General features: G+C 44.9%; 1 protein-coding gene across 15 annotated transcripts in view; it reads right to left on the bottom strand.

Annotated features, from left to right (window-relative positions):
- The window catches only part of LOC110502565 (girdin), a 93,417-nt gene that overhangs the window by 2,472 nt on the left and 64,587 nt on the right, over nt 1-26,358 (bottom strand). For 2 of the 15 annotated variants that reach the window (XM_036960150.2, XM_021580698.3), the window contains exons 9-34: nt 25,485-25,566; nt 23,826-23,984; nt 23,505-23,651; nt 22,790-22,934; nt 21,813-21,991; nt 20,552-20,689; nt 19,681-19,995; nt 18,750-19,505; nt 18,316-18,446; nt 18,001-18,139; nt 17,497-17,679; nt 17,216-17,377; nt 16,083-16,360; nt 14,115-14,258; nt 13,642-13,828; nt 13,071-13,216; nt 12,842-12,934; nt 12,118-12,320; nt 11,479-11,550; nt 7,227-7,304; nt 4,003-4,215; nt 3,622-3,684; nt 2,660-2,746; nt 2,049-2,126; nt 1,403-1,656; nt 757-1,213 (exon numbers count right to left, since the gene is read on the bottom strand). In XM_036960150.2, coding sequence (XP_036816045.2) covers nt 757-1,213; nt 1,403-1,656; nt 2,049-2,126; nt 2,660-2,746; nt 3,622-3,684; nt 4,003-4,215; nt 7,227-7,304; nt 11,479-11,550; nt 12,118-12,320; nt 12,842-12,934; nt 13,071-13,216; nt 13,642-13,828; nt 14,115-14,258; nt 16,083-16,360; nt 17,216-17,377; nt 17,497-17,679; nt 18,001-18,139; nt 18,316-18,446; nt 18,750-19,505; nt 19,681-19,995; nt 20,552-20,689; nt 21,813-21,991; nt 22,790-22,934; nt 23,505-23,651; nt 23,826-23,984; nt 25,485-25,566 — 4,889 coding nt within the window. Of the gene's footprint in view, nt 1-127; nt 1,214-1,402; nt 1,657-2,048; nt 2,127-2,659; nt 2,747-3,621; nt 3,685-4,002; nt 4,216-7,226; nt 7,305-11,478; nt 11,551-12,117; nt 12,321-12,841; nt 12,935-13,070; nt 13,217-13,641; nt 13,829-14,114; nt 14,259-14,665; nt 14,790-16,082; nt 16,361-17,215; nt 17,378-17,496; nt 17,680-18,000; nt 18,140-18,315; nt 18,447-18,749; nt 19,506-19,680; nt 19,996-20,551; nt 20,690-21,812; nt 21,992-22,789; nt 22,935-23,504; nt 23,652-23,825; nt 23,985-25,484; nt 25,567-26,358 lie in introns of those variants that run through there. The other 13 variants (XM_036960151.2, XM_090217054.1, XM_090217048.1 and 10 more) reach the window with 12 other exon arrangements.

The raw sequence follows: 26,358 nt of genomic DNA, 5'->3' as shown, positions 1-26,358 counted from the left end.
CCCCCATTAAGCAATCATGTAATAGCTTTATAATGTGAGCCAAACAGAGGTTTGATTAATGAATACAGTGTGAACAGACCTGTGTGATGAAAAGGGATTTACAAATCAGCCATGAAAAAACAAACATAAAAGCTCAAAGGAAAACATAGCATGATAGGGCTTTGATAATGCATGCAGAGTTCCTTCTTTCTCCCCGACCATCACCGGTCCTTAAGCAGGTCCCAGATCAGTAGCTGACCAGGGCGCCACACATTCAGACACAGCCATACTCATACCACAACGATTTTTGGTCCTCTGGGCTAAGGGGTGGAGATGGGTCAGCATCAAGCACATGATTGGTGTCAATGACATGTTCCCCATTCTGGTCAGGTGGGCTGGGCTTTAGCCCATTTGGTTGGTTCTGGGCGGTTTGGGCAGGGTTGGGCCGGAGGTGGGTTTTGCCTGGGGGGCCGCTGATGTTACTGACCAGGGAGGTGTTGAGGGAAAGGAAGGTGTGGCTCTTGCTACTGCACCCTGTGAAGTCTGGCTCGCTGAAGATGGAGTCCATAAACACTGACTCCACTGTGAAGGACGAGTCAAAGAAAGACTTGAGGCTGGAGAGGTCAGTTTCCTTACAACTGAGGGGCTGCTGACTGACTGTGCAGGGCATACTGACTGACTTCAGCAGGGACAGGGGCATGGGGGCTGGGGCTAGGGGGATGGACTGGTGGGTGGGATGTTGGGACTGAGTGGGGTTGTTGGTTGGGGGGTACTCACTGGGCGTGGTGTAGGCGCGAGGCAAGGCCTTTGAGGAGGGTGAGGGGTCCACAGACACGGGCTGCCGGGTGTCTTTGGACAGCAGATCATGGATGCTGGTCCGACGTGTGGAGCCCTCGGCTGTGGATATGACGCTGCTGGCCCGGGGCAGCATGGAGGAGGAGATGTCCAGACGCTCAGACACAGACACGGCTTTACTCTGGGAGGAGAGGCTGACCCGTGGCAGGACCATGCCCTTCACACGCGTACTCTCTGCCTTTCGTAAGCTGGGATGACCTGGTTGGCCACCCCTGGTGGGGCGGCCATCGGAGTTCACTGACGCTGCCTTCCCACTGGCTGAGCGCAGGATGCCCCGCCCCTTAGTGCCGGTGGAGCCTCGCTTGGCCCGGTCTCTCTGCACATGCTCAGCGCCTCCGGAAAGGCGGGGAGACTGGCAGCCAAGAGAATCTGACTGAGACTATTGATGGAGAAGAGACATTAAAGTTACCATACCATAATACCTGGGTTTTTATAGCAGACTTGAGTAGTGAAATAACTTCTACTCCTTTCTTATCATAACACATCTGAAGGCCTAAAACAGTACTCCTATCTAAAAATAGTACAGTAAAGTTTTAATCTAGTGTTCCGGTGTGTTCCAGGCTGTCACCTCTGCAGGGTCGATGTGCTCCTCTAGGAACTGCTGTAGAGAGAGCACCTCGCTGGCGCTGCCATTTTTCTTCTTGGCCTGTGTGGCCTGGGGGTCCAGGGACCTCTGCAGCAGCATGGAGCTCTGGTGAGAGGAGTGGGACAGGGGCTGTTGGACAGGGCTGCTCCCGCTGGACCACTCCTCCTGATCCAGACTGAGGCTGAACTCCCCACTGCTCTCACTGTGGGGCCTGCTGAGGTTTCCGTTCAACGTGCCTGAAGAGAAACACACTACTGTAGGCCAGTTCTGCTCTAACAGTGTACAACTAACTCAGGTACTAACATACGAGTATCACCCTAAGGTGATGACAGGCACTAGATTTAAACCAGCATAGCTCAGAAACCTGCTTATTTGTGAGAACGCAAATAAATAAAATAAATAATAAACATGCCAGAACCTAGCCCGGACCCTTCCAGAACATATCTCACACAGAGAGAGGAAGAGAGTTACAGTATCAATGTTAATAGATTACAAAAGTGTCATTTTTTTTCTCTCCTTTTTATCCAACGTGTGTGTATGAGAGAATCAACAGAGAGTACAATGAAGGAGGTGTCATATGCAGGAGTGTGGGAGAGAGGGGGCGTTCTCCTTAGTGATGAGAATGTACCTTTGGCCTCGAGCGGAGTGGAGTGGGAGGTATTACTGCTGATGGTCTTGATACTATGGAGGCTGGAGGCTCGTGAGGCTGGAAAGGGATAAGAGGACACAGATTGAGGACACGTCACACGGGTCAGCAGATGGTGCAGGCAGGAGGGGTGGCACAGTGCCATGCAACACCAACATGCCCAATCACACAAAGGGAGTGGAGAGGGAGGGGCCACACAAACACGACAGGAGGAATCATTCACGAGGAAGAACCGGTTGTAAAACCTGATTGGAGGAAAGGAGAGGGGCCTTGTGATTGACATGACCCAGAGACCAACACAGGAGGGACTCCGGTAATTGAGAGGAGTAGGGAATGGAGGAGACCCGGGGTAGAGGAATGTACCAAAGGATAGGCGGGCTGTATGTGAATGTGTGGGATGCAAATTGATACAATGTTGTTGCTGTTATTAGTGGTCTTCAGTTTGGTTCAGGTTTGGTGTGGCTGGTACAGTAGTCGTACTGGGGAAGCGATGTCCGCAGGTAGTGGGTGGTAATCATTGATAGCAGTGGCGGGCTTGTGTTAAGTGGTACTGTTAGTGGTCTTAGACAGATGTACACAGGTGTGTCACTTACAACAGATGCTACAGGGGACTCTGCACATAGCGGACGGGTCGAGAGCAGAGGGCGACATAGCCTGAGCACTGCTAAAGACCTGTAGGCCTGGCACATTCAACACACACAGCTAACTGGGTTAACCTGCTACCACAGTTGTTAAACACTACACTGGGCTACAGTGGTGCAGTTCACTTATACTTATATATACACTTATATAGCTACTGGTAGTTTGGCTCAGTTTAGGATATAATGCATTGTACTAGGTTATCTGCCATTATATTAATTAACTCACCAACATTACAGCACATCATAACAAAGTGCAAAAAAACAGTTGTGGAAAAGTTCATGCAATAAGAGGTACATTACTGTATAATACAACGTACATGACAGTGGGAGGACATTTTAGCTAGCCAAGACCGCACAGAAAATGGAGATAATGGACACGAATTGTGATACATGTGTGTGTGTGAGAATCGAGTAGGCAGACAGCCCGATCTACTAGCTAATGGAGGAATGCTGCTCATGACTATTTGTTAAGCAGAGTTTACTGTTAATGATAGCATGCTGAATCTAGTCATTTAGGCAGAAAAGCCCTGCGTAGGGCTTTTAAAACCCTGTTCCTGGACCGTCCTGTATGTTTTCTTTCCAACCCTAATCTAGCACACCTGATTTCAATTAGCTGGTTGATCAGCTGCATCAGGTTAGTTACAACTGGGGCTGGAGCGAAAACTTACAGTAGGGTAGCATTACAGGAACAAGTTTGGAGAACCCTGCTCTAATGGTAGCAAACTCAAATGTAGAGATATGGACCAAGCTTCCAGTGGCACGACATTTACACTTACTGTAAGGCTTTAAAACATTGCCTATTTTTTTGCCATTTGATATTTCATTCCTTTGTCTCCCAGTAATAAACTGGTGTAAAGCCCTGTGGTTAAATAATAGTAATGGGAGTTTGTCCTAAAGGTCAACAGTTCTCTTACCTTGACCTCTGAACCCAATGGGGTCGTCTGAGGATGCTGGAACGTCTTCACAGGAAGCGTTGTCTGGAGGAGACAAAGATGTGGAAATATGAGTTATGGCTGGAGGGATGGAGAAACTACCAGAGAATAGGGCCTATGAAGGAAACAAAATATGTGGCAGACAATCTTCTGAAAGCTAGAGTATGATGGCATTCACTGGCATTCACCAGTGTCCAAATCAAAAAGGAAAAATGGAGATGAAAGAAAAATGACATTTACGATGGATTAAACAATGACTTGCTTCTGAAACACAATGAGACTTGTAGTAAATACACATACATCCTAGATGATAGTTCACCACACCACCAAGGGGGGATCGACTAGCGGTCCTGTAGTCTCTACCTTTGATCTTCAAGCTCATCTTGGCCCTGTTGCCAGAGGGCAAAGTGAGGGTGGTGTAGTTGATAGCGTTAGTGGAGTAGGCCATGGAACCCAGCTCCTTCATGTGCCGACTTCGGCTGCCCCCGTTGGCCTCCACGGGCCCCTCCAGGTTCTCTGTGCTGCCCGCCCACTGGCCCCCTGCCAGGGCAATGGTCTGCAGCAGGTCATTCATGGCTGGGGTGGAGATGGAGATAAATTAGCCGAGGACACAGGGAGCAGAGCTAGGCTAGGCATGCAGTGGCTGCTAAGTCAAAGCAGCAGAATTCAGAGATGTGCCACAGTCAGTATGGTTAAGCCCATGTCGGCAAGGCATGCACAAGAGCTGAAATGCAGCCAAACTGAAAGACTCAATAAAAATAGCAGAGTGACAGAAAAAAGTCAGGAAATTAGAGAAAGAAAAAGAGAGAAAAAAGCACTGTAAGGCTCCACTTCAATTCCTACATGGTGGCTGTGAGTGAGAGGTGGCGAGAGAAAGAGAAAGAGAGCAGTGAGGTTCTGCAAAGTCATGCCGGCTCTGTAGTGAGAGAGGAGTGAGGAGGATGACAGGCTGCGCTCACACCACAGGCAGACAGGCAGAGATACAGTATGCAGATGGATGGATGGGGCCAGAGTCAATGTGCAGGCCACACACACACCTAGAGACAGCACCACCTTACACAGTACGGTACAGTAGAATGGCATACAGTACCTCCCGACTGCACTATCACACATACAGTTGAAGTCGGAAGTTTACATACACCTTAGCCAAATACATTTAAACTCAGTTTCACAATTCCTGACATTTAAGTCTAGTAACAATTCCCAATCTTAGGTCAGTTAGGATCACCACTTTATTTTAAGAATGTGAAATGTCAGAATAATAGTAGAGAGAATTATTTATTTCAGCTTTCATTTCTTTCATCACATTCCCAGTGGGTCAGAAGCTTACATATACTCAATTAGTATTTGGTAGCATTGCTTTTAAATTGTTTAACTTGGGTCAAGCGTTTTGGGTAGCCTTCCACAAGCTTCCCACAATAAGTTGGGTGAATTTTGGCCCATTCCTCCTGACAGAGCATGTAAACCGAGTCAGGTTTGTAGGCCTCCTTGCTCGCACACGCTTTTTCAGTTCTGGCCACAAATTTTCTATAGGATTGAGGTCAAGGGTTTGTTCACTTTGTTGTCCTTAAGTACTTGCCACAACTTTAGAAGTATGCTTGGGGTCATTGTCCATTTGGAAAACCCATTTGCGACCCAGCTTTAACTTCCTGACTGATGTCTTGAGATGTTGCTTCAATATATCCACATACTTTCCCTCCCTCATGATGCCATCTATTTTGTGAAGTGCACCAGTCCTTCCTGCTGCAAAGCACCCCCACAACATGATACTGCCACCCCTATGCTTCACGGTTGTGATGGTGTTCTTTGGCTTGTAAGCCTCACCCTTTTTCCTCCAAACATAACAATGGTCATTATGGCCAAACAGTTCTATTTTTGTTTCATCAGACCAGAGGACTTTACTCCGAAAAGTACGATCTTTGTCCCCATGTGCAGTTGCAAACCGCAGTCGGACTTTTTTATGGCGGTTTTGGAGCAGTGGCTTATTCCTTGCTGAGCGGCCTTTCAGGTTATGTCGATATAGGACTAATTTTACTGTGGATATAGATACTTTTGTACCAGTTTCCTCACTTCATCTTCAAGGTCCTTTGCAGTTGTTCTGGGATTGATTTGCACTTTTCGCACCAAAGTACGTTCTTCTCTAGGAGACAGAATGCGTGTTTTTCCTGAGGGGAATGACGGCTGCGTGGTCCCATGGTGTTTATACTTGCGTACTATTGTTTGTACAGATGAACGTGGTACCTTCAGGCGTTTGGAAATTGCTCCCAAGAATGAACCAGACTTGTGGTCTACAATTTCCTGAGGTCTTGGATGATTTCTTTAGATTTTTCCATGATGTCAAGCAAAGAGACAGTGAGTTTGAAGGTAGGCCTTGAAATACATCCACAGGTACACCTCCAATTGACTCAAATTATGTCAATTAGCTTATCAGAAGCTTCTAAAGCCATGACATCAGTTTCTGGAGTTTTTCAAGCTGTTGAAAGGCATAGCCAACTTAGTGTATGTAAACTTCTGACTGGAATTGTGATACATGAATTAGAAGTGAAATAATCTGTCTGTAAACAATTGTTGGAAAAATGACTTGTGTCATGCACAAAGTAGATGTCCTAATCGACTTGCCAAAACTATAGTTTTTTAACAAGAAATTTGTGGAGTGGTTGAAAAACGAGTTAATGATTCCAACCTAAGTGTATGTAAACTTCCGACTTCAACTGTACATCGTCTTGACCTAGACCAGCGATGGGCAACTTTGATGGGGGTGGGGGCCACAAAAAATCTGAACTCATCATGAGGCAGCAGTTGGCCACTTTGCGAGCAAGACATTTTGACAGCAGGGAGAACATTTTTTATGTTATAGAGTTCATTTTGTGGAGTTCTACACATTTTGCCATGGAGTAGAGAGAAATATTTGAATTTGTTAATATAATATCTGAGTGAGACTGACTAATAAAATCATTGGGGCCCCCCCGGCTGGTAAATCGACCATGATAACAAGTTTAGATAGCTGGCCGCTAAATAGCAATCCACATTCTTGTTGTTGCTGACATGGACTAATTGACTGACTTAACAAGAGGATAACTGCTGATGCAGACATTTTTTTTTTAAAATGCACCTTGTATTCTATTATTGTAACTCGCAACAGTAAGTTTAGACGCCGATTAACCCCCCCCCCCCCCCAAAACAAAATGTATAACCTAGACTAAGACTAACCTAGAGTGCATCTACAGATACCACAACATAAAACTACAGAAAAAGAACTACAGAACACCACTACTACCACTCACATTACTTCACATAAGTGTTGTCAATCATTGAAGAGTGTTAGTTTGTACTAATATCTACATTTGTTAGTTCTTGTATGTCATTACTTCGACTGTACACAAATCTAACCGAACAAAATTTGTTGTTAAGATAGATGTATCTACTATTGGTGATAAATTAGAGCATGAGTTTTGTTTATTCCTAGAAAGGAAGAATAGAAACCAGCTAGAAGCTATGAGAAGAGAAGCTAGGTGAGGGAAGCAGGAAGGCGCAGGACAGAGGAGGTGGACGGAGGTGGTAGGACGCCAGGCTGTCGGAGGTCTTACACATGGACCGGCGGTAGATGTCCTTCGCTTTGTCTTTCTCCTTCGATCTGTTCCTCATAAAGGGCAACCATTTCACAGCTGTCAGTTTACAGCCAAAGCAGAGGGGGGAGAAACAGAAATACCAGGGGAGATGGAGAGGAAAAGGAGAAAAAAAAAAGATGGTTGTTAACGTTGAGAACCAGTGTACCGTTCTGAAGACTCAACTGGTAATAAATAGATATCAGACATAGATATCGGGGCAAATACTGATATGTATGCAAACAGACACGTGCGCACACACACAAACGCTCACTCACTCACTGTTCAAACAAAACGCCAAGCACACAGCAAAGTGGGATGGCTGTGAAGGGGGTTGCCACATAGAATACCACACACAAAACACCACACATAGGGTGACATTTATTAAAGGGTGCAATTAAGAGAGTACAACAGTGACACCAGGGGAACGGCACTGCAGTGGAAGGAATGGCCACAGGGATCCCATTACTAACGCAAAAAAAATAGTAGATCCTGGGACACTATATAGAGAGACCATTTTAGATTTCCAGCTCCACAGACACCTCCATGTGTTCTATAGATTTCTGTAAATGCATACATAGTGTGTGTGTTTTATGTAAAAGGTTCTTTAGTATAGCTATTAAAAGACAAAAGAAACATAGTTACATCAAATATTGCCTTTAGTATAGCTAAAAATTATTGTCAGAAGTATTACAATGTACTTCTAATCCATCTGTCTGCATATATCAAGACATGTCATATGAGGGGGCAGAGAGGTACCTGAAGGGTTGGATGATACTTTTCTTGTGAATTATCTTGAAAAAGCTTATACTTAAAAACCGGACATCAACCAATCCTCCATCGTTAAGTCAATGGAAAAATCATATGCTTCATTATCTAAATATTGAAAGAGTGTGGGTGACAGAAAGGAACAAAATGGTGCGATTTGAGGATGTGGGAGAAAGTAGTGCAGACACTGGAGATAGGGTCTGGGCAGGTGTGATGTTGATGTTTGTGTGCGTCTGTTTGAGATAGACATATATCGAGAGAGAGAGAGAGAGAGACAGATCTATCTATATATACAGTGCCTTGCAAAAGTATTCGGCCCCCTTGAACTTTGCGACCTTTTGCCACATTTCAGGCTTCAAACATAAAGATATAAAACTGTATTTTTTTCTGAAGAATCAACAACAAGTGGGACACAATCATGAAGTGGAACGACATTTATTGGATATTTAAAACTTTTTTAACAAATCAAAACATGAAAAATTGGGCGTGCAAAATTATTCAGCCTCCTTAAGTTAATACTTTGTAGCGCCACCTTTTGCTGCGATTACAGCTGTAAGTCGCATGTTTCTATCAGTTTTGCACATCGAGAGACTGACATTTTTTCCCATTCCTCCTTGTAAAACAGCTCGAGCTCAGTGAGGTTGGATGGAGAGCATTTGTGAACAGCAGTTTTCAGTTCTTTCCACAGATTCTCGATTGGATTCAGATTCTTTGACTTGGCCATTCTAACACCTGGATATGTTTATTTTTGAACCATTCCATTGTAGATTTTGCTTTATGTTTTGGATCATTGTCTTGTTGGAAGACAAATCTCCGTCCCAGTCTCAGGTCTTTTGCAGACTCCATCAGGTTTTCTTCCAGAATGGTCCTGTATTTGGCTCCATCCATCTTCCCATCAATTTTAATTAATTTTATCTTCCCTGTCCCTGCTGAAGAAAAGCAGGCCCAAACCATGATGCTGCCACCACCATGTTGACAGTGGGGATGGTGTGTTCAGCTGTGTTTTTTTTACGCCAAACATAACGTTTTGCATTGTTGCCAAAAAAGTTACATTTTGGTTTCATCTGACCAGAGCACCTTCTTCCACATGTTTGGTGTGTCTCCCAGGTGGCTTGTGGCAAACTTTAAAACGACACTTTTTATGGATATCTTTAAGAAATGGCTTTCTTCTTGCCACTCTTCCATAAAGGCCAGATTTGTGCAATATATGACTGATTGTTGTCCTATGGACAGAGTCTCCCACCTCAGCTGTAGATCTCTGCAGTTCATCCAGAGTGATCATGGGCCTCTTGGCTGCATCTCTGATCAGTCTTCTCCTTGTATGAGCTGAAAGTCTGATACTCCTTCCATTTCAATATTATCGCTTGCACAGTGCTCCTTGGGATGTTTAAAGCTTGGGAAATATTTTTGTATCGAAATCCGGCTTTAAACTTCTTCACAACAGTATCTCCGACCTGCCTGGTGTGTTCCTTGTTCTTCATGATGCTCTCTGCGCTTTTAACGGACCTCTGAGACTATCACAGTGCAGGTGCATTTACACGGAGACTTGATTACACACAGGTGGATTGTATTTATCATCATTAGTCATTTAGGTCAACATTGGATCATTCAGAGATCCTCACTGAACTTCTGGAGAGAGTTTGCTGCACTGAAAGTAAAGGGGCTGAATAATTTTGCACGCCCAATTTTTCAGTTTTTGATTTGTTAAAAAAGTTTGAAATATCCAATAAATGTCGTTCCACTTCATGATTGTGTCCCACTTGTTGTTGATTCTTCACAAAAAAATACAGTTTTATATCTTTATGTTTGAAGCCTGAAATGTGGCAAAAGGTCGCAAAGTTCAAGGGGGCCGAATACTTTCGCAAGGCACTGTATATCCATATACAATCCCAGTCAAAAGTTTGGACACACCTACTCATTCAAGGGTTTGTCTTTATTTTGACTCTTTTCAACATTGTAGAATAATAGAGAAGACATCAAAACTATAAAATAACAATCAAAATACATTTATGAGATTGTTCAAAGTAGCCACCTTTTGTCTTGATGACAGCTTTGCACACTCTTGGCATTCTCTCAACCAGCTTCACATGGAATGCTTCTCCAACAGTCTTGAAGGAGTTCCCACATATGCTGAGCACTTGTTGACTGCTTTTCCTTCACTCTGCGTTCCAACTCACCTTAAACCATCTCAATTGGGTTGAGGTCAGGTGAATGTGGAGGCCAGGTCATCTGATGCAGCACACATGCGGAACCACACATGCAGAGATAATTTGTTCACTTACTCTGCATCTCACAAAGACACGGCGGCTCGAACCAAAAATCTAACTTTTGGACTCATCAGATTAAAGAACATATTTCCACCAGTCTAATGTTCATTGCTTGTGTTTCTTGGCCCAAGCAAGTCTTCTTATTGCTGTCCTTTAGTGGTGGGTTCTTTGCAGCAATTCGACCATGAAGGCCTGATTCACGCAGTCTCCTCTGAACAGTTGATGTTGTGTCGTTTACCTGAACTCTGTGAAGCATTTATTTGGGCTGCAATGTCTGAGGCTGGTAACTCTAATGAACATATCCTCTGCAGCAGAGGTAACTCTCGGTCTTCCTTTCCTGTGGCGGTCCTCGTGAGAGCCAGTTTCATCATAGCGCTTCATGGTTTTTGTGACTGCACTTGAAGGAACCTTCAAAGTTCTTGACATTTTCCGGATTAAAGTAATGATGGATTGTCGTTTCTCTTTGCTTATTTGAGCTGCCCTACCATAAATATGGACTTGGTCTTTTACCAAATAGGGCTATTTTCTGTATAGCACCCCTACCTTGTCACAACACAACTGATTTGCTCAAACGCATTGAGGTAAGAAATTAACAATTTAACAAGGCACACCAGTTAATTTAAATGCATTCCTGGTGACTACCTCTTGAAGCTGGTTGAGAGAATGCCAAGAGTGTGCAAAGCTGTCATCAAGGCAAAAGGTTGACTACTTTGACGAATCTGACATATAAAATATATTTTTACACTTTTTTGGTTACTACATGATTCCATATGTGTTATTTCATAGTTTTGATGTCTTCAATATAACAATGTAGAAAATAGTAAAAAATTAAGAAACCCATATATACACACACATACATACATAGCTGGTGCATTGAGCACAGGTTACATATAATGCACTACACCGTTTAATAGGTATGGAATGTGGGTGCGTTCCTCTGCCCAGGCATTGCTGACACCTGCCAGATCTTACAACACCTGGATAGGTATTTTATGTATCAGCTAATCACATATGTTATAGCAATGTATCAGTCAATGACACAGCCGATGATGTGGCACGCAAACATTGGTTGATGCATGCAACGTCTAAGTAGGGGAACGCGACCATTGACTGAAGGATGAGACACGACATGTTGACGTGCCTTGAGTGACACGACAGCTTGACTACAAGCCCCGCCCAGCCCTCCCCTCTCAGCATACCATTAGAGGAACCTTGGTTACCCTGGTTACTCTGCACATGGGAGTGCTGCACTCTCTGAGAGTCTTTCTTCCCTATCGCATAGAGAGGGAAAAACAAGCACAGGAAGCATTAGGTTCACACAACCAGCCACCACACAGCAACAAGGGGCTACTGTCCTGGTGTCTCCTGACCTGCATACCTCCCTGTCTACAACTGAGCCCTGCTCATGTTCTAATGTCTGTGCAAGCATGTACTTTTCTGTCTGACCCAGTGTACTTCGGTTTCTCTGTCTGCGTGCATCATATTACAAGTATCTGCCTCTGTCTGACCATGCATTTCCTGTGTTTAAACCGCATGTATTTGTTGACATACGCTCTGCTCCCAGTGTCTTATTTAACTAATATGTGATCTAGTCTTTCTTCCCGTCTGTTAGTCCTTCTGATCAGAGGAAGGGACATATTGAGTGAGAGGAAGACCTAGTCCTAGACTCTTTTCTGGTCTGGAGCGGACTCTCTTTCAAAATATAGGTCTATTACTTCCTTCTATTGTGTCTATTTTACCGTAAAGTATATTGATGTGTTTTAATGCACTTGAAATAAGGCTCGATTTGATCTGATCAGTAGGGTGTTTTCCATGCAGGTCAGAGAGCTTCTACTCACTGCTGTTCCTCTTTTGTGTCAGTGTGTCGTCCAGGGAGTTGGAGCCAGAGCCTATGGAGGAAGAGTCCTGGCTGTCCAGAGGAAGCCCCGGGAAGCCCTCGCTGGACTCGGAGCGCGTGGGAGTCAGTGTCAGGGAACGCATCCGCTCCCGACTCCTCGGCTTGATCAGCTTCTTCATCTTCAGGGTGATCCAATTGTCTCGTCTGAGATGAGAGAGAGAGGGTTTTGTAATTAGGGTAAATTATTTGACTCTGGGTAGTGTTCAGTAGGCACAAAAAGAGCGGAAAACGTTTTAAATTAAAGGATGTATTCCCATTTTGTGCCTTATTGAACCAGCATCCGGGGTGTTCTTGTAAACCACAGCCTCCCAATTCCCCAGAGTCAGTTATGATGATGGTGGTTAGGCATAAAGATGAACCAGAGCTTCTTGGTTAATTTGAACCATATGCAGGAGTTGGTTAGGTTCAGACGTAAACCATATGCATTAAGACAGGCATGGAAATGAATCAGAACTGAATGGTTAAGCACATACGATCCAGGGCAGTTGGTTATGCAATGGAATTAACCATAACCAGACAACTGCAGCAATCCACCGCAGTTCTACATTTCATTTTCATTTGGGGGATGTCAGCTTTGTCTCAGTCAGCTGTTTACTACGACAGAGGCTGATATGGTCAAAGCACCAACCACAAGGATAGCAGTGGACTTCCTCCTAGCTACTTACCTCCGTGGAGGAGAGGGGTCATAAAACTTGTACTGGTCCATGATCTTCTCTTCAAGCTTCTCCTTCTGTCTCCTCAACTCGTTCAGCTTGTCACTGAAGGAGGGAAAGACCAGTTAGGCACAGGAACAAATGACATCTATCTACATAGCCAAGAAACAGACATCTCTCTCTTATTGAAACGTTAACTTGAACACTGGTTACAAAATGTAATAGTGGGGTCATCTCTCACATGTACTGTCTCTGTTCTACGTGGAACAGGTCCTTGCTCTCCATGGTCTGTTCTAGCAGGGTGCGGTTCTGCAGCATCAGGGTCTGGATCTGGTCCAGCAGGTGACGGTTCTCCTCCTCCAGGTTCCCCTTCAACTGACTCAGCAACTAGGGTGAGAGAAATAGACTATTATTTGAGCAAAGTTGTTAGTGTCCAAGTTGCTTTCACATGGTTGTATATATTACACGTGGGCTGTGCCTTCCCTTCACAGTGGGTGAATACAGGTCAGACACTTGTTAAGCCTTAAAGAGCATAGTATTGAGAAACCAGCTATCAGCCTTCCTTTCCAACAGACAGATGTCAGGCAAACATAGTCATGTCTGGACCGAGGCCACATATCAGCTTTGAACACTTACATAACATAGGACTACATTTACCAAGAGTTACCTGTGATAGAGTTTGAAAATATGCGGAACATAATAATTATAATCTAATGGTTGGTTTATGGGTAGGCGGTACAGATATTGTAGTACCTCACACTGGTTAGTGAGTGGGAGGGAGTGAAGGGGGACTGAGGGGTGTGTAACCGTACCTCACACTGGTTGGTGAGCTTGGTGGAGGTGATGTCCAGCTGCTGGTACTGCTCTTTGAGTTTGGAGAACTCTGCCTCCAGGCGGGTCTGTTCCAGCTTGGCACCGTTCATCTGGCTCTTCAGGTTCTTATGGTCAACCTGCAGGCCCTCATTATCCTTCACCAGCTGGCGGTGTGCCATGTTCAGCCTACACACAGACGTCATGTGTTTTAAACAGCACATTCTTTACTCATAGCCCCCTGGTTAGTTCTCTAATTGCAACCACTTAAAAATGTCTGCATATTGCCACTCAAAACATGCTTACTTTATTTCCCCCTCTCTCTAAAAACCTTGATGCACAGATTTCTCTGTACCTGGATTGACAGCTTAAGGATGTTCCCTTGCACCTCAAAGTAACCCTCAGGGTAAATTCCCCCCCCCCCCCCCCCTCATACAAACACACACAGACCTCAGCTTAACCCTGAAACACTCACCTTTCATTCTCCTCTTTCAGTTTGTGGTAGTCTATAGCCGTGGCCTCGTGGCTCTTGTTCTCAGACAGCATCTTCTCCTGCTCTGCCTTCAGCTGTTTCTCCAGCTCCTCCAGCTGATCCTTCTGCCTCAGCAGCTGATTATACCTGCAACACATTACCACCGGTTAGTGGATGGCAGCTGTGTGTATATATACAGTTGAAGTCAAATTTTTACATACACTTAGGTTTGAGTCATTAAAACTAGTTTTTCAACAACTCCACAAATTTCTTGTTAAACAAACTAAAGTTTTGGCAAGTTAGTTAGGACATCTACTTTGTGCACGACACAAGTCATTTTTCAAGCAATTGTTTACAGACAGATTATTTCACTTATAATTGACTGTATCACAATTCCAGTGGGTCAGACGTTTACATAGACTAAGTTAACTGTGCCTTTAAACAGCTTGGAAAATTCCAGAAAATTATGTAATGGCTTTAGAAGCTTCTGATAAGCTAATTGACATAATTTGAGTCAATTGGAGGTGTACCTGTGGATGTATTTCAAGGCCTACCTTCAAACTCAGTGATTCTTTGCTTGACATGGGAAAATCAAAAGAAATCAGCCAAGACCTCAGAATTGTAGACCACAAGTCCGGTTCATCCTTGGGAGCAATTTCCAAACGCTTGAAGGTTCATCTGTACAAACAATAGTACGCAAGTATAAACACCATGGGACCACGCAGCCGTCATACCGCTCAGGAAGGAGACGCATTTTGTCTCCTAGAGATGAACGTACTTTGGTGTGAAAAGTGCAAATCAATCCCAGAACAACGGTAAAGGATCTTATGAAGATGCTGGAGGAAACCGGTACAAAAGTATCTATATTCACAGTAAAATGAGTCCTATATCGACATAACCTGAAAGGCCGCTCAGCAAGGAAGAAGCCACTGCTCCAAAACCGCCATAAAAAAGCCAGACTACGGTTTGCAACTGCACATGGGGACAAAGATCGTACTTTTTGGAGAATGTCCTCTGGTCTGATGAAACAAAAATAGAACCGTTTGGCCATAATGACCTCCAAACATAATGGAGAAAGGGGAGGCTTGCAAGCCGAAGAACACCATCCCAACCGTGAAGCACGGGGGTGGCACCATCATGTTGTGGGGGTGCTTTGCTGCAGGAGGGTCTGGTGAACTTCACAAAATAGATGGCATCATGCGGGAGGAAAATTATGTGGATATATTGAAGCAACATCTAAAGTCATCAGTAAGGAAGTTAAAGCTTGGTCAAAAATGGTCTACCAAATGGACAATGACCCCAAGCATACTTCCAAAGTTGTGGCAAAATGGCTTAAGGACAACAAAGTCAAGGTATTGGAGTGGCCATCACAAAGCCCTGACCTCAATCCTATAGAAAATGTGTGGGCAGAACTGAAAAAGCGTGTATGAGCAAGGAGGCCTACAAACCTGACTCAGTTACACCAGCTCTGTCAGGAGGAATGGGCCAAAATTCACCCAACTTATTGTGGGACGCTTGTGGAAGGCTACCCGAAACATTTGACCCAAGTTAAACAATTTAAAGGCAATGCTACCAAATACTAATTGAGTGCATGTAAACTTCTGACCCACTGGGAATGTGATGAAAGAAATAAAAGCTGAAATAAATCACTGTACTATTATTTCTGACATTTCACATTCTTAAAATAAAGTAAGTGGTCTTACCTGACCTAAAACAGGGAATTGTTATTAGGATTAAATGTCAGGAATTGTGAAAAACTGAGTTTAAATGTATTTGGCTAAGGTGTATGTAAACTTCTGACTTCAACTGTATGTGTCTCTGACTTAAGCACTGTGTAATGGTAGTGTGGAACTCAGTGCATACTAAGACTGTCATGCATGTGTATTTGGCAATGTGTGGTTAAGTGTGTGATCAATGCCAGCTGTGCTAGAGTATGCTGTAGGCACATAACAGCACCAGTTGAAACCCCACCTGTCCTCCAGGTCTCTGTGCTGTGATTCCAGGCTCTTGTGGGCACTTTTCAGGCCTCCATGTTTGCTAATGAGGCCCTCATACTCTGAGGCCTGCCTCTCATGCAGGGCAGCCAACTTCTCATGGTCCCTCAGTAGCATCTCATAGGTGGACCTCACGTCCTCCCTCTCCCTCATCGCCCCCTCCTTCTCGTTCTCCGTGCTGGACTGCTGTGTCGCAAGCTGGGCATTCTGGGCCATGAGAGTGCCACTCTGGGAGTTCAGGGTGGAGTTCTCCACCTAAAGGGGAAACAAGACATCTGATTGGACATCTGTGCCATCTGAACTCAGTTGCTCAGAAATGCCCTTAACTATGTCTGTTTTTTCAAGGCTTGTGTCATGTCCTTCTAGGCATTGCATTGGATTAGATTCTCCAGTTATGTGTGGAAAAAAGCAGGGCGATAACCTCACAAAACAATTTGTGTAGGTGTCAGTTCTGAGCAATAGGCGGCAATGTGTCCACAGACAGCCTGTCCATCCAGTAAACACTAACGGTTGAGACGTTGCATGTTCTTGTCCAATTTGGATATACATCAGTGGTCAAATGTTTTTTGAAAGTACAAATTCCCAAGCACAGACGTGTTCAAAGTTAGATTTGACATGCAGCAGAATGCATCCGATTCCTGTTCAGATGTAGATTTTACGACCAAAGATTTTGTTGAACCGCTGCCATAAAATATATCAAAATAGATGTGGCTTATGAGAGGGGAATTCTCTCTAGCCACATGGCAGTGGAGAGCTTGGGTAGGGTTTAAACTACAATATAAGCTATCAATGCAGTGTAGACAAGGCCAGCGTATAGGGTGCAGAGCACAGCAGTGAAGGAGCAACAGAGGGAACCAGGGCTTAGTGGTTAGAGTTGGGACAGTAACCGAAAAGGTTGCTGGATCTAAGCCCCAAGCTGACAAGGTAAAAATCTGTCGTTCTGCCCGAGACAGCAGTTAACCCACTGTTCCCCGTGCGCCGAAGACGTGGATGTCGATTATGGCAGCCCCCCGCACCTCTCTGATTTAGGGGTTGGGTTAAATGCGGAAGACACATTTCAGTTGAATGCATTCAGTTGTACAACTGACTAGGTTTCCTCCTTTCCCTTACTTGTAGTTTGGCATTCTGGGTCTGTAGGGTGGTATTGTTCTCCTGTAGAGATGCAGTCTGTCTCTGTAGAGCCAGAATCTGAGCCTGCAGGTTACTGCTCTGGGTCTCCAGCTGCTTCAGGTTGGTATGCAGGGCCTGCTTCTCTGCTTGTAGGGTGGCATTCTGAAAATGAGACACACACACACAAGATTAACGCATGCATTAATTATATACAGAGGCCCTTCACATATCGTATCGAAGATGGCTATTTTGACCACCTTGATTAGATTGAGTTTACTTACGTTTCTCTCCACCTCGATGAGGCGGTCTTTGACCTTGAGCAGTTCCCGGGTGGTCTCGTGGCTCTCCTTCTCCCACTTGTTGACCGCCTGAGAGTCCTCCCTGTCCCCTCTTCTGGGGGGTGAGTTCTGCACCATCCTCTCCTCCTCCTCCCTCTGTCGCAGGGCCTCATAGTTCTTCTTTACCTGGAGAGGTCAAAGGTGAAAGGGTTAAACCTCCATCCCCCAAAATATGCCCATGCTAATGAGTTCCATCTCTGTTCTGGCACCCCAGTGGTTCTAGTTTTTGTCACAGAGTTAAACATGTGCTGCAGAAATTATTCTCTGGGTTTTCTAGGCTCCTGGTGGCTCATAAATAGATAACACAATGGAAAAGGAATGAATAAATAATGAATTGTGTTTCTCTGTGTCACGTGTTAAAGAAGCATAACCACAGGACCTCTCTGGGATAATTCTTTTTTGTGCAGATGTTCATTGGGCTGCTGTTCTATATTGTTTAGGACTCACAGTTTTGAGCTCCTGGCGCAGTTGTTGGTTGAGGTTGGAGGACTCCTGCAGTCTGGCCTCCAAGGCTGCTATCTTCTCCTCCTTGATCTCCAGAGTAGATTTGAGAGTGGACTCTAGCTTGAACTCCAGCAGCTTGTACCTGCACATAAGGGACATTGACAATCATTAAAAGACCAAAGATATTTCGCGGATAGAATTCAATGTCTTGACACCGTATTGTTGGCAGAGTGTCTACTATGTGATGTGGTCACAATTATTTATGGGGGGGATGGGTACCTTTGAGCAGCAGCATAATGGTTTGTGTGTGTGTATTACCTGTCGTTGTCAAAGCTCTGCTTGTCCTGCAGCAGCCTCTCCTTGTTGAGGCCTATCTTCTCCAGCTCGTGGGTCAGTTTCTCCAGGTCATTGTTCATCTGCTGAGTCCGCAGTTTCTCACTCACCAGTTCCTGAAACATAAAACGCCAATCCAGAGTCACTCTACATTCAATCTCTAGAATGTAATCCTTTATTAATGAATAATACAATCTTAATGTACTTAATGGAACATAGTTGAGTTCCAAGTTGAAAAAAGTGTTGGCATAGTGGTCTGGTTTAATTACTTCTTGCATAATGCAGGTGCAATGATTATAGCTGAATATTCTAAAATGTACATTTGAAGACTTGTGAGCATTCACCCCATGCATTACCATTACAATATATATACACTAGCATTACAACATGCATCTCTAAGGTAGTCGCTACATCATTACCTCTCGTAGAGTGACTAGTGTCTTCTTATCGATGGTGGCCTGTTTGACCAGCTCCTTGTTCTCCTTCTCCAGATCTTTGAGGCGGTTGCAGGAGTCCTTGAAGGAGGTCATCTCCTTGCCCAGCGAACGGTTGTCCTTCTCCAGGTGGCTGATCCTCAGGTTGTCCTCGTCCATCTTGGAGTCCCTGATCTCCGCCTGCTGTCTCAGCCTCTTGTTGTCCTTCTCCAGGTGCTTCTTGTCCTTCTCCAGCTGAGAGCTCTCCTGCTCCAGAGTCTTATTCTCCTGCTCCAGCTGCTCCAGACGTTTGCTGGAGATCTTCAGTTCCTCCAGGCTCCTCTGCAGGCTCTGGTTCTCCTGCTCTACATCCTGCAGCTCCCCCTCCAACTGCTGCATCTTGCGGCTGCTGCTGTCCAGGGCCTTCTGCAGCCGCTGGTTTTCCATATCCAGGCCCTGGTTGCTCACCTCGAGCCTCTCAGTTTTCTTGGAGGAGGCCTTGAGCAGCTCCAGGCTCCTTTTCAGCTGGCTCCTCTCACTCTCCAGCTCAAGGTTCTCCAGCTCCAGCTGAGCCGCCTTGTTCCCTGCCGAGCGGAGCACCTCAGCAGTCCTGCGAAGCTCCAGGTTCTCCTCGTCCAGCTGGGAGTTCTCCTTCTCCAGGGCCTCTAACTGGAAGGATGTGCTCCGCAGGCCATCCACCACCTTCTTTAAACGTCGGCCTTCTACCTCCAGCTCGGAGTTCTCCTTCTCCAGAGACACCACCTGAGGATTTGGGAGAATATGGGAACATTTATCAACAAAGTACTTTTCCTCATTCAAACTCCCATCTGCTTTATACAATAGGAGCTGCACAACAAAGTAATAAGTGACTCATTTGGCACCAGGTACACCGACAACTAAGTGAAGTTTACAGCCACCAATGCACGCAGGGGCCGACCTTGTCACAGGTGATGCCCAGACTGGCTACTCGTTTCTGCAGGGCCTCGTTCTCCCTCTCCAGCCGCTGCGCCTCCACCTCCAGCTCCTCAGCCCTCTCGCCTTTCTCCTTGTACATCTCAAGGTCCTTACGCAGCTGTTTGCGCTCAAACTCCAGCTTGTTGAGCTTGGAGCTGGTCTCCCGGATGGACTCGTGCAGCACGCGGTTCTCCTTCTCCACGTCTTTGACCCGCGCCTCAGCACCCACCTGGGAGCGCTGCCTCAGCGACGAGACAGTCTGGGTCAGATGCTCGTTCTCCTGCTCCAGGCCTTTCACCTGGAACATGGAGGACGTCTGAGTGGCGCTATGGGACAGCTTCAACTCGAGTCATGCTTCAGTATGGTGTTAATATGAACAGAGCCCTAGAGATTATCTGACCATGAAAAACTCTTTGCTCTTATAATACCCTAGGGTCCTGAATTTGTCCTAAATCAGGTCGAGTGGTCATGAGAAGTTCCTGGCCCTAGCTCTGAACCCTGTAGTGTAGGTTCACCAGAGATCTGTTATTCTACTTTAAACCTCATCAATCTTAACTCCCTGTGTCTGGGGCCTCATTAGATTCTGTCGGCTTTCATTACTTTCATTACACCCCCCCCAAGTCACACAGAGCTCTTCAAACTCACTGGGAGAATGCAAGCACAAAGACTACGCTCTTTTAAGAAAACTCAATCCAGATCCATAATGATTAAGTAGCAATGTCGTTTTGAGTTTCTTGGAACAAGACCAGAACAAGGTCAAATCAGTCCTTTGACCAGCCTAAAATGAAAGGCTGTTTGTGTCTTGAACATGGACATGTATGCATGCCTGTGTGTGTGTGTGTGTGTGTGTGTACCTGTCTATCTGCGTTCTCTCTCAGTGTCTCCAGGGTTTTCTCCAACAGAGCCTTCTCCTTCATCAGGTCAGTGCTGAGGCTCTCTGCACTGCACAGACTTTCCCTGCCTGTGTTCAGCTCACTCTCCAGCTGCCCCAGCTGCAGGCACACACAGAGGACGCACTGTTACCATGGCACCCAGTCACTTAGATCACAGACAATGACACTATGCAGTACCACATCATTACCCATCACAATTGGACTCAATTACATTGTAATCCGGTCAATGAAATTGAAGAACCCACTATTCAATTTAATTTCCTGATTGGCCAAAATAAAACTGAATTGACTATGATACACAGACATTTATATTTCTCTAATTACAGTGGCTCTGTGTTGTGATGCACGTCCTATATTAAAGAGAAGCAAAAGCGACTCCATATAGAGCCCTTCCCATGAACACCGGCTCCAATCTCTGTTGTCTCCTCTCCCCTCCGGAGGATGCTGTCAGACTGCACTGGGTAATTACCACTCATGTCACTCACACCCTCTACAAAGGGAAGGGCTGAATTATCTACAAATAAAAGCTTTTCACTGCAGCCGCTTCATCCTCGGTCTGTTCTCTCCTTCTGTCCTTTCTGCTCACCGCATGACGCACAAACACTGTGGCACCAACAGCAACTACAAGTGCACTGTATACACACACACACACACACACACCGTTCTTCAAAAAGCAGGCGGATTATTACTAATCATATCATAGATATATATACTCACAAGCACTTCATTACGTCAAAGCAGCTTAACTCCAAATTGCCTTCTTATTGCTCCTGCTTGGATTCACTTCTAAATGGGCTTTTTTACAGACCGAGTGCTGTTGCCAAACTCTGTTTCGCTTGAGAAATGCACATTTCATGCATTTTATGTGGAGTGCACAGAGAAGGCGTGTCTGAAAATAGCCCGAGAGAGTTAGCTTAGAGAAACCTTCAAGTGTCAAGTCTGAGAAATAATAGGAAATGGACTTCAGGATTTACTCAGTCCTTTCAACTCCCTCTGTTGTCATGGATCTATGAGTCCTGAAAGCCAAGTCCTGGGGTGAAATATAGGGGGCTGGAGAAAGATGCTAGTGTACTGTAGGGTTACAGAGCAGGCAGCCATTATTATGTTGTTGATGCAATAAGGAGCCAATGTGGAGTGGGCAGATGATTGATGGGCAGATGAGGGTCCATGTTTAGGCAGCAAGTGTGAAGACGTATGGGACAAGTGTAAAAGCTGCTCTGACCCTCTGGGTGAGCCTCTGGTCCTCCTTGTCGGCCTTGAGGCGGTGTGCAGGGGCGTCCTCGCTGGCAGAGCCCCTCAGCTCCTCCACGGTTCTCAGCAGGGCCTGGTTCTCCTTCTCCAGCTTCAGCAGGCGGCTGGACGTCAGTTCATTCACCTCGTGGCCCAGAGACTTCTGAGGCACTACAAAATGAAACCAACTATGTCAAACACACAACATACTGCACCGAGAGACTGAAAACAGCCATCACTAGCACAGAGAGGCTGCTGCCTATATACACAGACTTGAAATCATTGGCCACTTTAATAAATGGAAGCCTAGTCACTTTAATAATGTTTACATCTCTTGCATTACTGATCTCATATGTATATACTGTATTCTATACTATTCTACTGTCTCTATTGGGTCTATGCCGCTACCACATTGCTCGTCCCGTCCATATATTTATATATTCTGAATTCCATTCCTTTACTTAGATTTTTGATTTGTTTGTATTGGGTATATGTTGTGAAATTGTTAGATATTACTTGTTAGATATTGCTGCAATGTCAGAACTAGAAGCATCTGCAATAATATCTGCTAAACATGTGTATGTGACCAATAAAATCTGATTTGATATTTTAGAAAGGTACTGATATAGTGTTGGGGAACTTCCCAAGGGGAAGAGGAAGTATGGGACATCCCTAAATGTAGATCTACATCAGTACTGTAGTTACTGAGGAAACACACAGGGTTTATCCTGATCCAAGACCAGTTAAACATTCCAAATCCAGGCCCGTTGCTAATCTGGGTCTCGGATTCATTAAATATTAATTACAGGAGCTAATCATGTGTAAATAAACCCTGTCCAATCTGGTGTGTGTGTGTGTGTGTGTGTGTGTGTGTGTGTGTGTATATATATATATATATATATATATATATATATGGTCGGCCAAGGCCGGGGTTGAAGCCAGAGCCCCAGTAGGCCTACTGATGCTCACCTTCTGTCAGATCAGGGGTCTTGGAGAGCTGCTCCAGCTCCCAGCCCAGGTGGAGAGACTCGTCCATGCTCTGTTTCTGGGCCATTTCTAGCACCAGGTTCTCCTCTAGCAGCTCCTCAATACGCTTCCTGTCCATGTCCCGCTCCTGATGCACACAGAAACACACAACGTACTGTCAGGATGGCTATACAGTTAGCTAAACCTTAAAGCCGATTTAAGGTAATTCCAGCGTTTGCATTGACAGTACAGCATTTACTGCGATGCAGCCTCTGTAGAAGTCAAGGCATTCATACTTCTTGTGCTTCGTAGAGCTGTTGTAAAGGAAGTTGTCAAGGAAGTGAGTTTGTGTTTATACAGGACCTACCGCCCCCATCTATCGTCAACCAATCATGTCAATGCAGAGCTATACGCAGCCCTCCGTATTGTTACAAAATTTGGGAGGCGCACGACAATGTAGGGTACGTAGCTTGCTTTTGGCCTCCGCAAGCCCCCGCAATTGCATCACACCCTCCATACAGAGCCTCTGGATCACATTTCAGGATCAAGCATAAATTGGCTTTTACAGTGAGAACCTATTCAGTACAGTATATGGGATTTTATTCAGAGAGAACCTACAAAATGGTTCCATAAAGAGAAAATATACAAACATACCAGCATGTCTGTTAACTTTAATCCCACACAAAACACTGTCTCTCATTCTCAATCTTTCCCTCACCATTTCCATGTCGTGGATCTTGGATTTGAGCTGCAGGCTCTCTTTCTCCAGTTCGTGGAGTTTGTCAGAGCGAGCCCTGGTTCCTTCTAGCTGGTCCTCAAGCATGGCCTTGGTCTCCAGCAGAACCTGGTTGTCCTCCTTCAGCTCCTGTAGGGCCCAGCAGAGATCAACATCAGCAGCCCTATCACTTCTAATACACAGGACTCACAACATTAAACAAACATTGGGGAAACAAGTCGATTTATGTTACACCCAATGGAAGCTTCATTGACACGTCAAGCTTGTTGGGTGCTGAACTGCTATTTACTTGTTAGGGCATACCTCCACTCTAGCTTTGTAGAACTCAATGTCATGGAGCCTCTCCTTGTAGCGTCCCACTTCACTTTCCAGCTTGTCCACTCTGATGGCCTTCTCTCTCAGAACGTCCAGCTCGTCACGATAGGCCCTGGCAGCACGCGCGTCTGACAACAACTGCAAGCTCTGGAGGGGACAAACAAAACACTTCATGTCAGTGTCACACACATACAATATATTTGTTTTCACAGACTCATTTCCCTTGAGCGTACAAAACACCTTCCTAATATTGAGTTGCACCCCCTTTTGACCTCAGAACAGCCTCAATTCGCCGGGGAATAGACTCTACAAGGTGTTGAAAGCGTTCCACAGGGATGCTGGCCCATGTTGACTCAATGCTTCTCACAGTTGGGTCAAGTTGGCTGGAAGTCCTTTGGGTGGTGAACCATTCTTGATACACATGGGACACTTTTGAGCGTGAAAAACAAAGCAGCGTTGCAGTTCTTGACTCAAACCGATGCGCCCGGCACCTACCTCATACCTCATTCAAAGGCACTTGGATCTTTTGTCTTGCCCGTTCACCCTCAAAGGCACACATACACAATCCATATCTCAAGGCTTAAAAATCCTTACGCAACCTGTCTCCCCTTCATCTACACTGATTGAAGTAGATTTAACAGGTGACATCAATAAGGGATCATAGACTGACTAGGTGAAAGCTATGTCATGGAAAGAGCAGGTGTTCCTAATGTTTTATACACTCAATGTACATGCATTGCGCACAGGCATAATTAATATTGGTAAACAAACACACCATAGATTGAGTAGGTAGACGTGCGCGCGCGCACACACACACACACACACACACACACACACACACACACACACACACACACACACACACACACAGACTAAAGCTCCTCTTAGTCAATAGGGTCATTAGCCAGTAATCTTCTCTGGAAAGGGGATTTGAAATGACCCCACACACACACACACAACAAGCACCTCTGCCATGCTGTTGCTGTGGTCCCTACTTTCTAGCGCTGCGAATCATGTTTACAGCAAAGACTATAAATAAAAGAACATCTTTGCCTACTTCTAAGGAGATCGCCAAACTATAGATAGCTCAGCCACTAATTGGTTAAAGGCATTAACCTCATGATTAAGAATGTCAAATAGGAGGTGGTGGAGATGGTTTGATGTGTTGTATAACCTTGAGAGCAGTCAGGGCACAACAGGCGACGTGTCTTATAGGTGGAGCTTTTGTCCAGTTGTCGGCGGGCAAGCTCTGTGTGACAGGCCTGTAAATCTGGATTGATGCCTAGCACAGCTCAGCAGCATGGTCAGTGCGTAGTTTGTGTGTGAAAGTGTGTAGCTGGAGATCAGAAGAGACATGTTGGTCCAAGGCAGACTGTGTATTCGTGCATTAAGTGGAGTCATGCTGGTGCTAAATTGTGTAATGTGACGTGGACCGGGAGCTCTGACTGTAATTGACTCCCGGTGATTACTCAGCTGTGTTGACCTATTCTGTGCCACACCTAGTGAGGTCTCAGTCTGCTCTGGGTTTGGACGGTAATGTGTTATGTTGGGCTATATGTTGTGCTAGTTTCATCTTTCTAATGCAGAGTTGGAAATCTGTTCTATATTTCTTTGTGCTGTAGTAGCTAGGTTTGTTTTGTCCAGTACCTCTTGCTGAATCCTCTTGTTCTCAGTCTCCATATTGTCCAGCTCCTGTCTACAGTCCAGCAGCTGCTCACTCTTCTCCTCCCTGAAAGAGAGAGAGCGAGCGAAAGAGGCAGAGAGCGAAAGGGAGAGAGAGAAATGTCTTCAATCACACTTTTTTTTTTAAAACACATAAAAAAATCCTTCCTCACAAACACCATAACTGTCCCACACAGTTGTTATTCTTAGAATAAATATTTTTTCTTTACATTTTTTTAATTTGGCACAGAAACTAGAGGCCATGAGTAACACCGATTGGCCTATAGGTGGCGCTGTTATAAGCAGTCTCACTTAAACCCTCATATCGCCGTCTGTTTGACCTAGAGACTTGAAACTCGGTATGTAGGCGTATTTCATCATGCTGAACAAAATCGGCCTCAAGGATCCATAAGGTCTGCCAGGATACATTGTCCTCCATTTTGGAAAATTATTGAAAAACTTCTCATTAACCATAAGTCCAAAGTTTTGTAGACTCATGGTTAGGGTTTCAAACGGAGGGTATATTACTGGTAATGTTTAATATTTACCAGTAAACTACCAGCATTTTGGTATCTTTCAAGGATTTGATCTATCACAAGACATTAAGTGGCACTTTTGAGTACTTCAGATTATTACAGGTGTCTGTCCCTCTGTGGTATTATCACATGTAAAATATGGAAATAAGTTCAAATAAATTATCTAATGACAAAGGTGTAAAACACTTCTAAATATAAACCAACTTAGTGAATGTTTGTTATTTTACAAACTTATTTATTTTTTGCTTTCTGGGTTGGGAGATGGCGAGATATTGCATATCCAGTATTCTATTTTATACATCTGTCGATGTCATTTATTGTTT

The sequence above is a fragment of the Oncorhynchus mykiss genome, chromosome 23 (genome assembly GCF_057628025.1).
Source record: "Oncorhynchus mykiss isolate SJ-2025 chromosome 23, ASM5762802v1, whole genome shotgun sequence".
NCBI lineage: Eukaryota > Metazoa > Chordata > Actinopteri > Salmoniformes > Salmonidae > Oncorhynchus > Oncorhynchus mykiss.
This window is presented reverse-complemented; position numbering and strand designations above follow the sequence as displayed.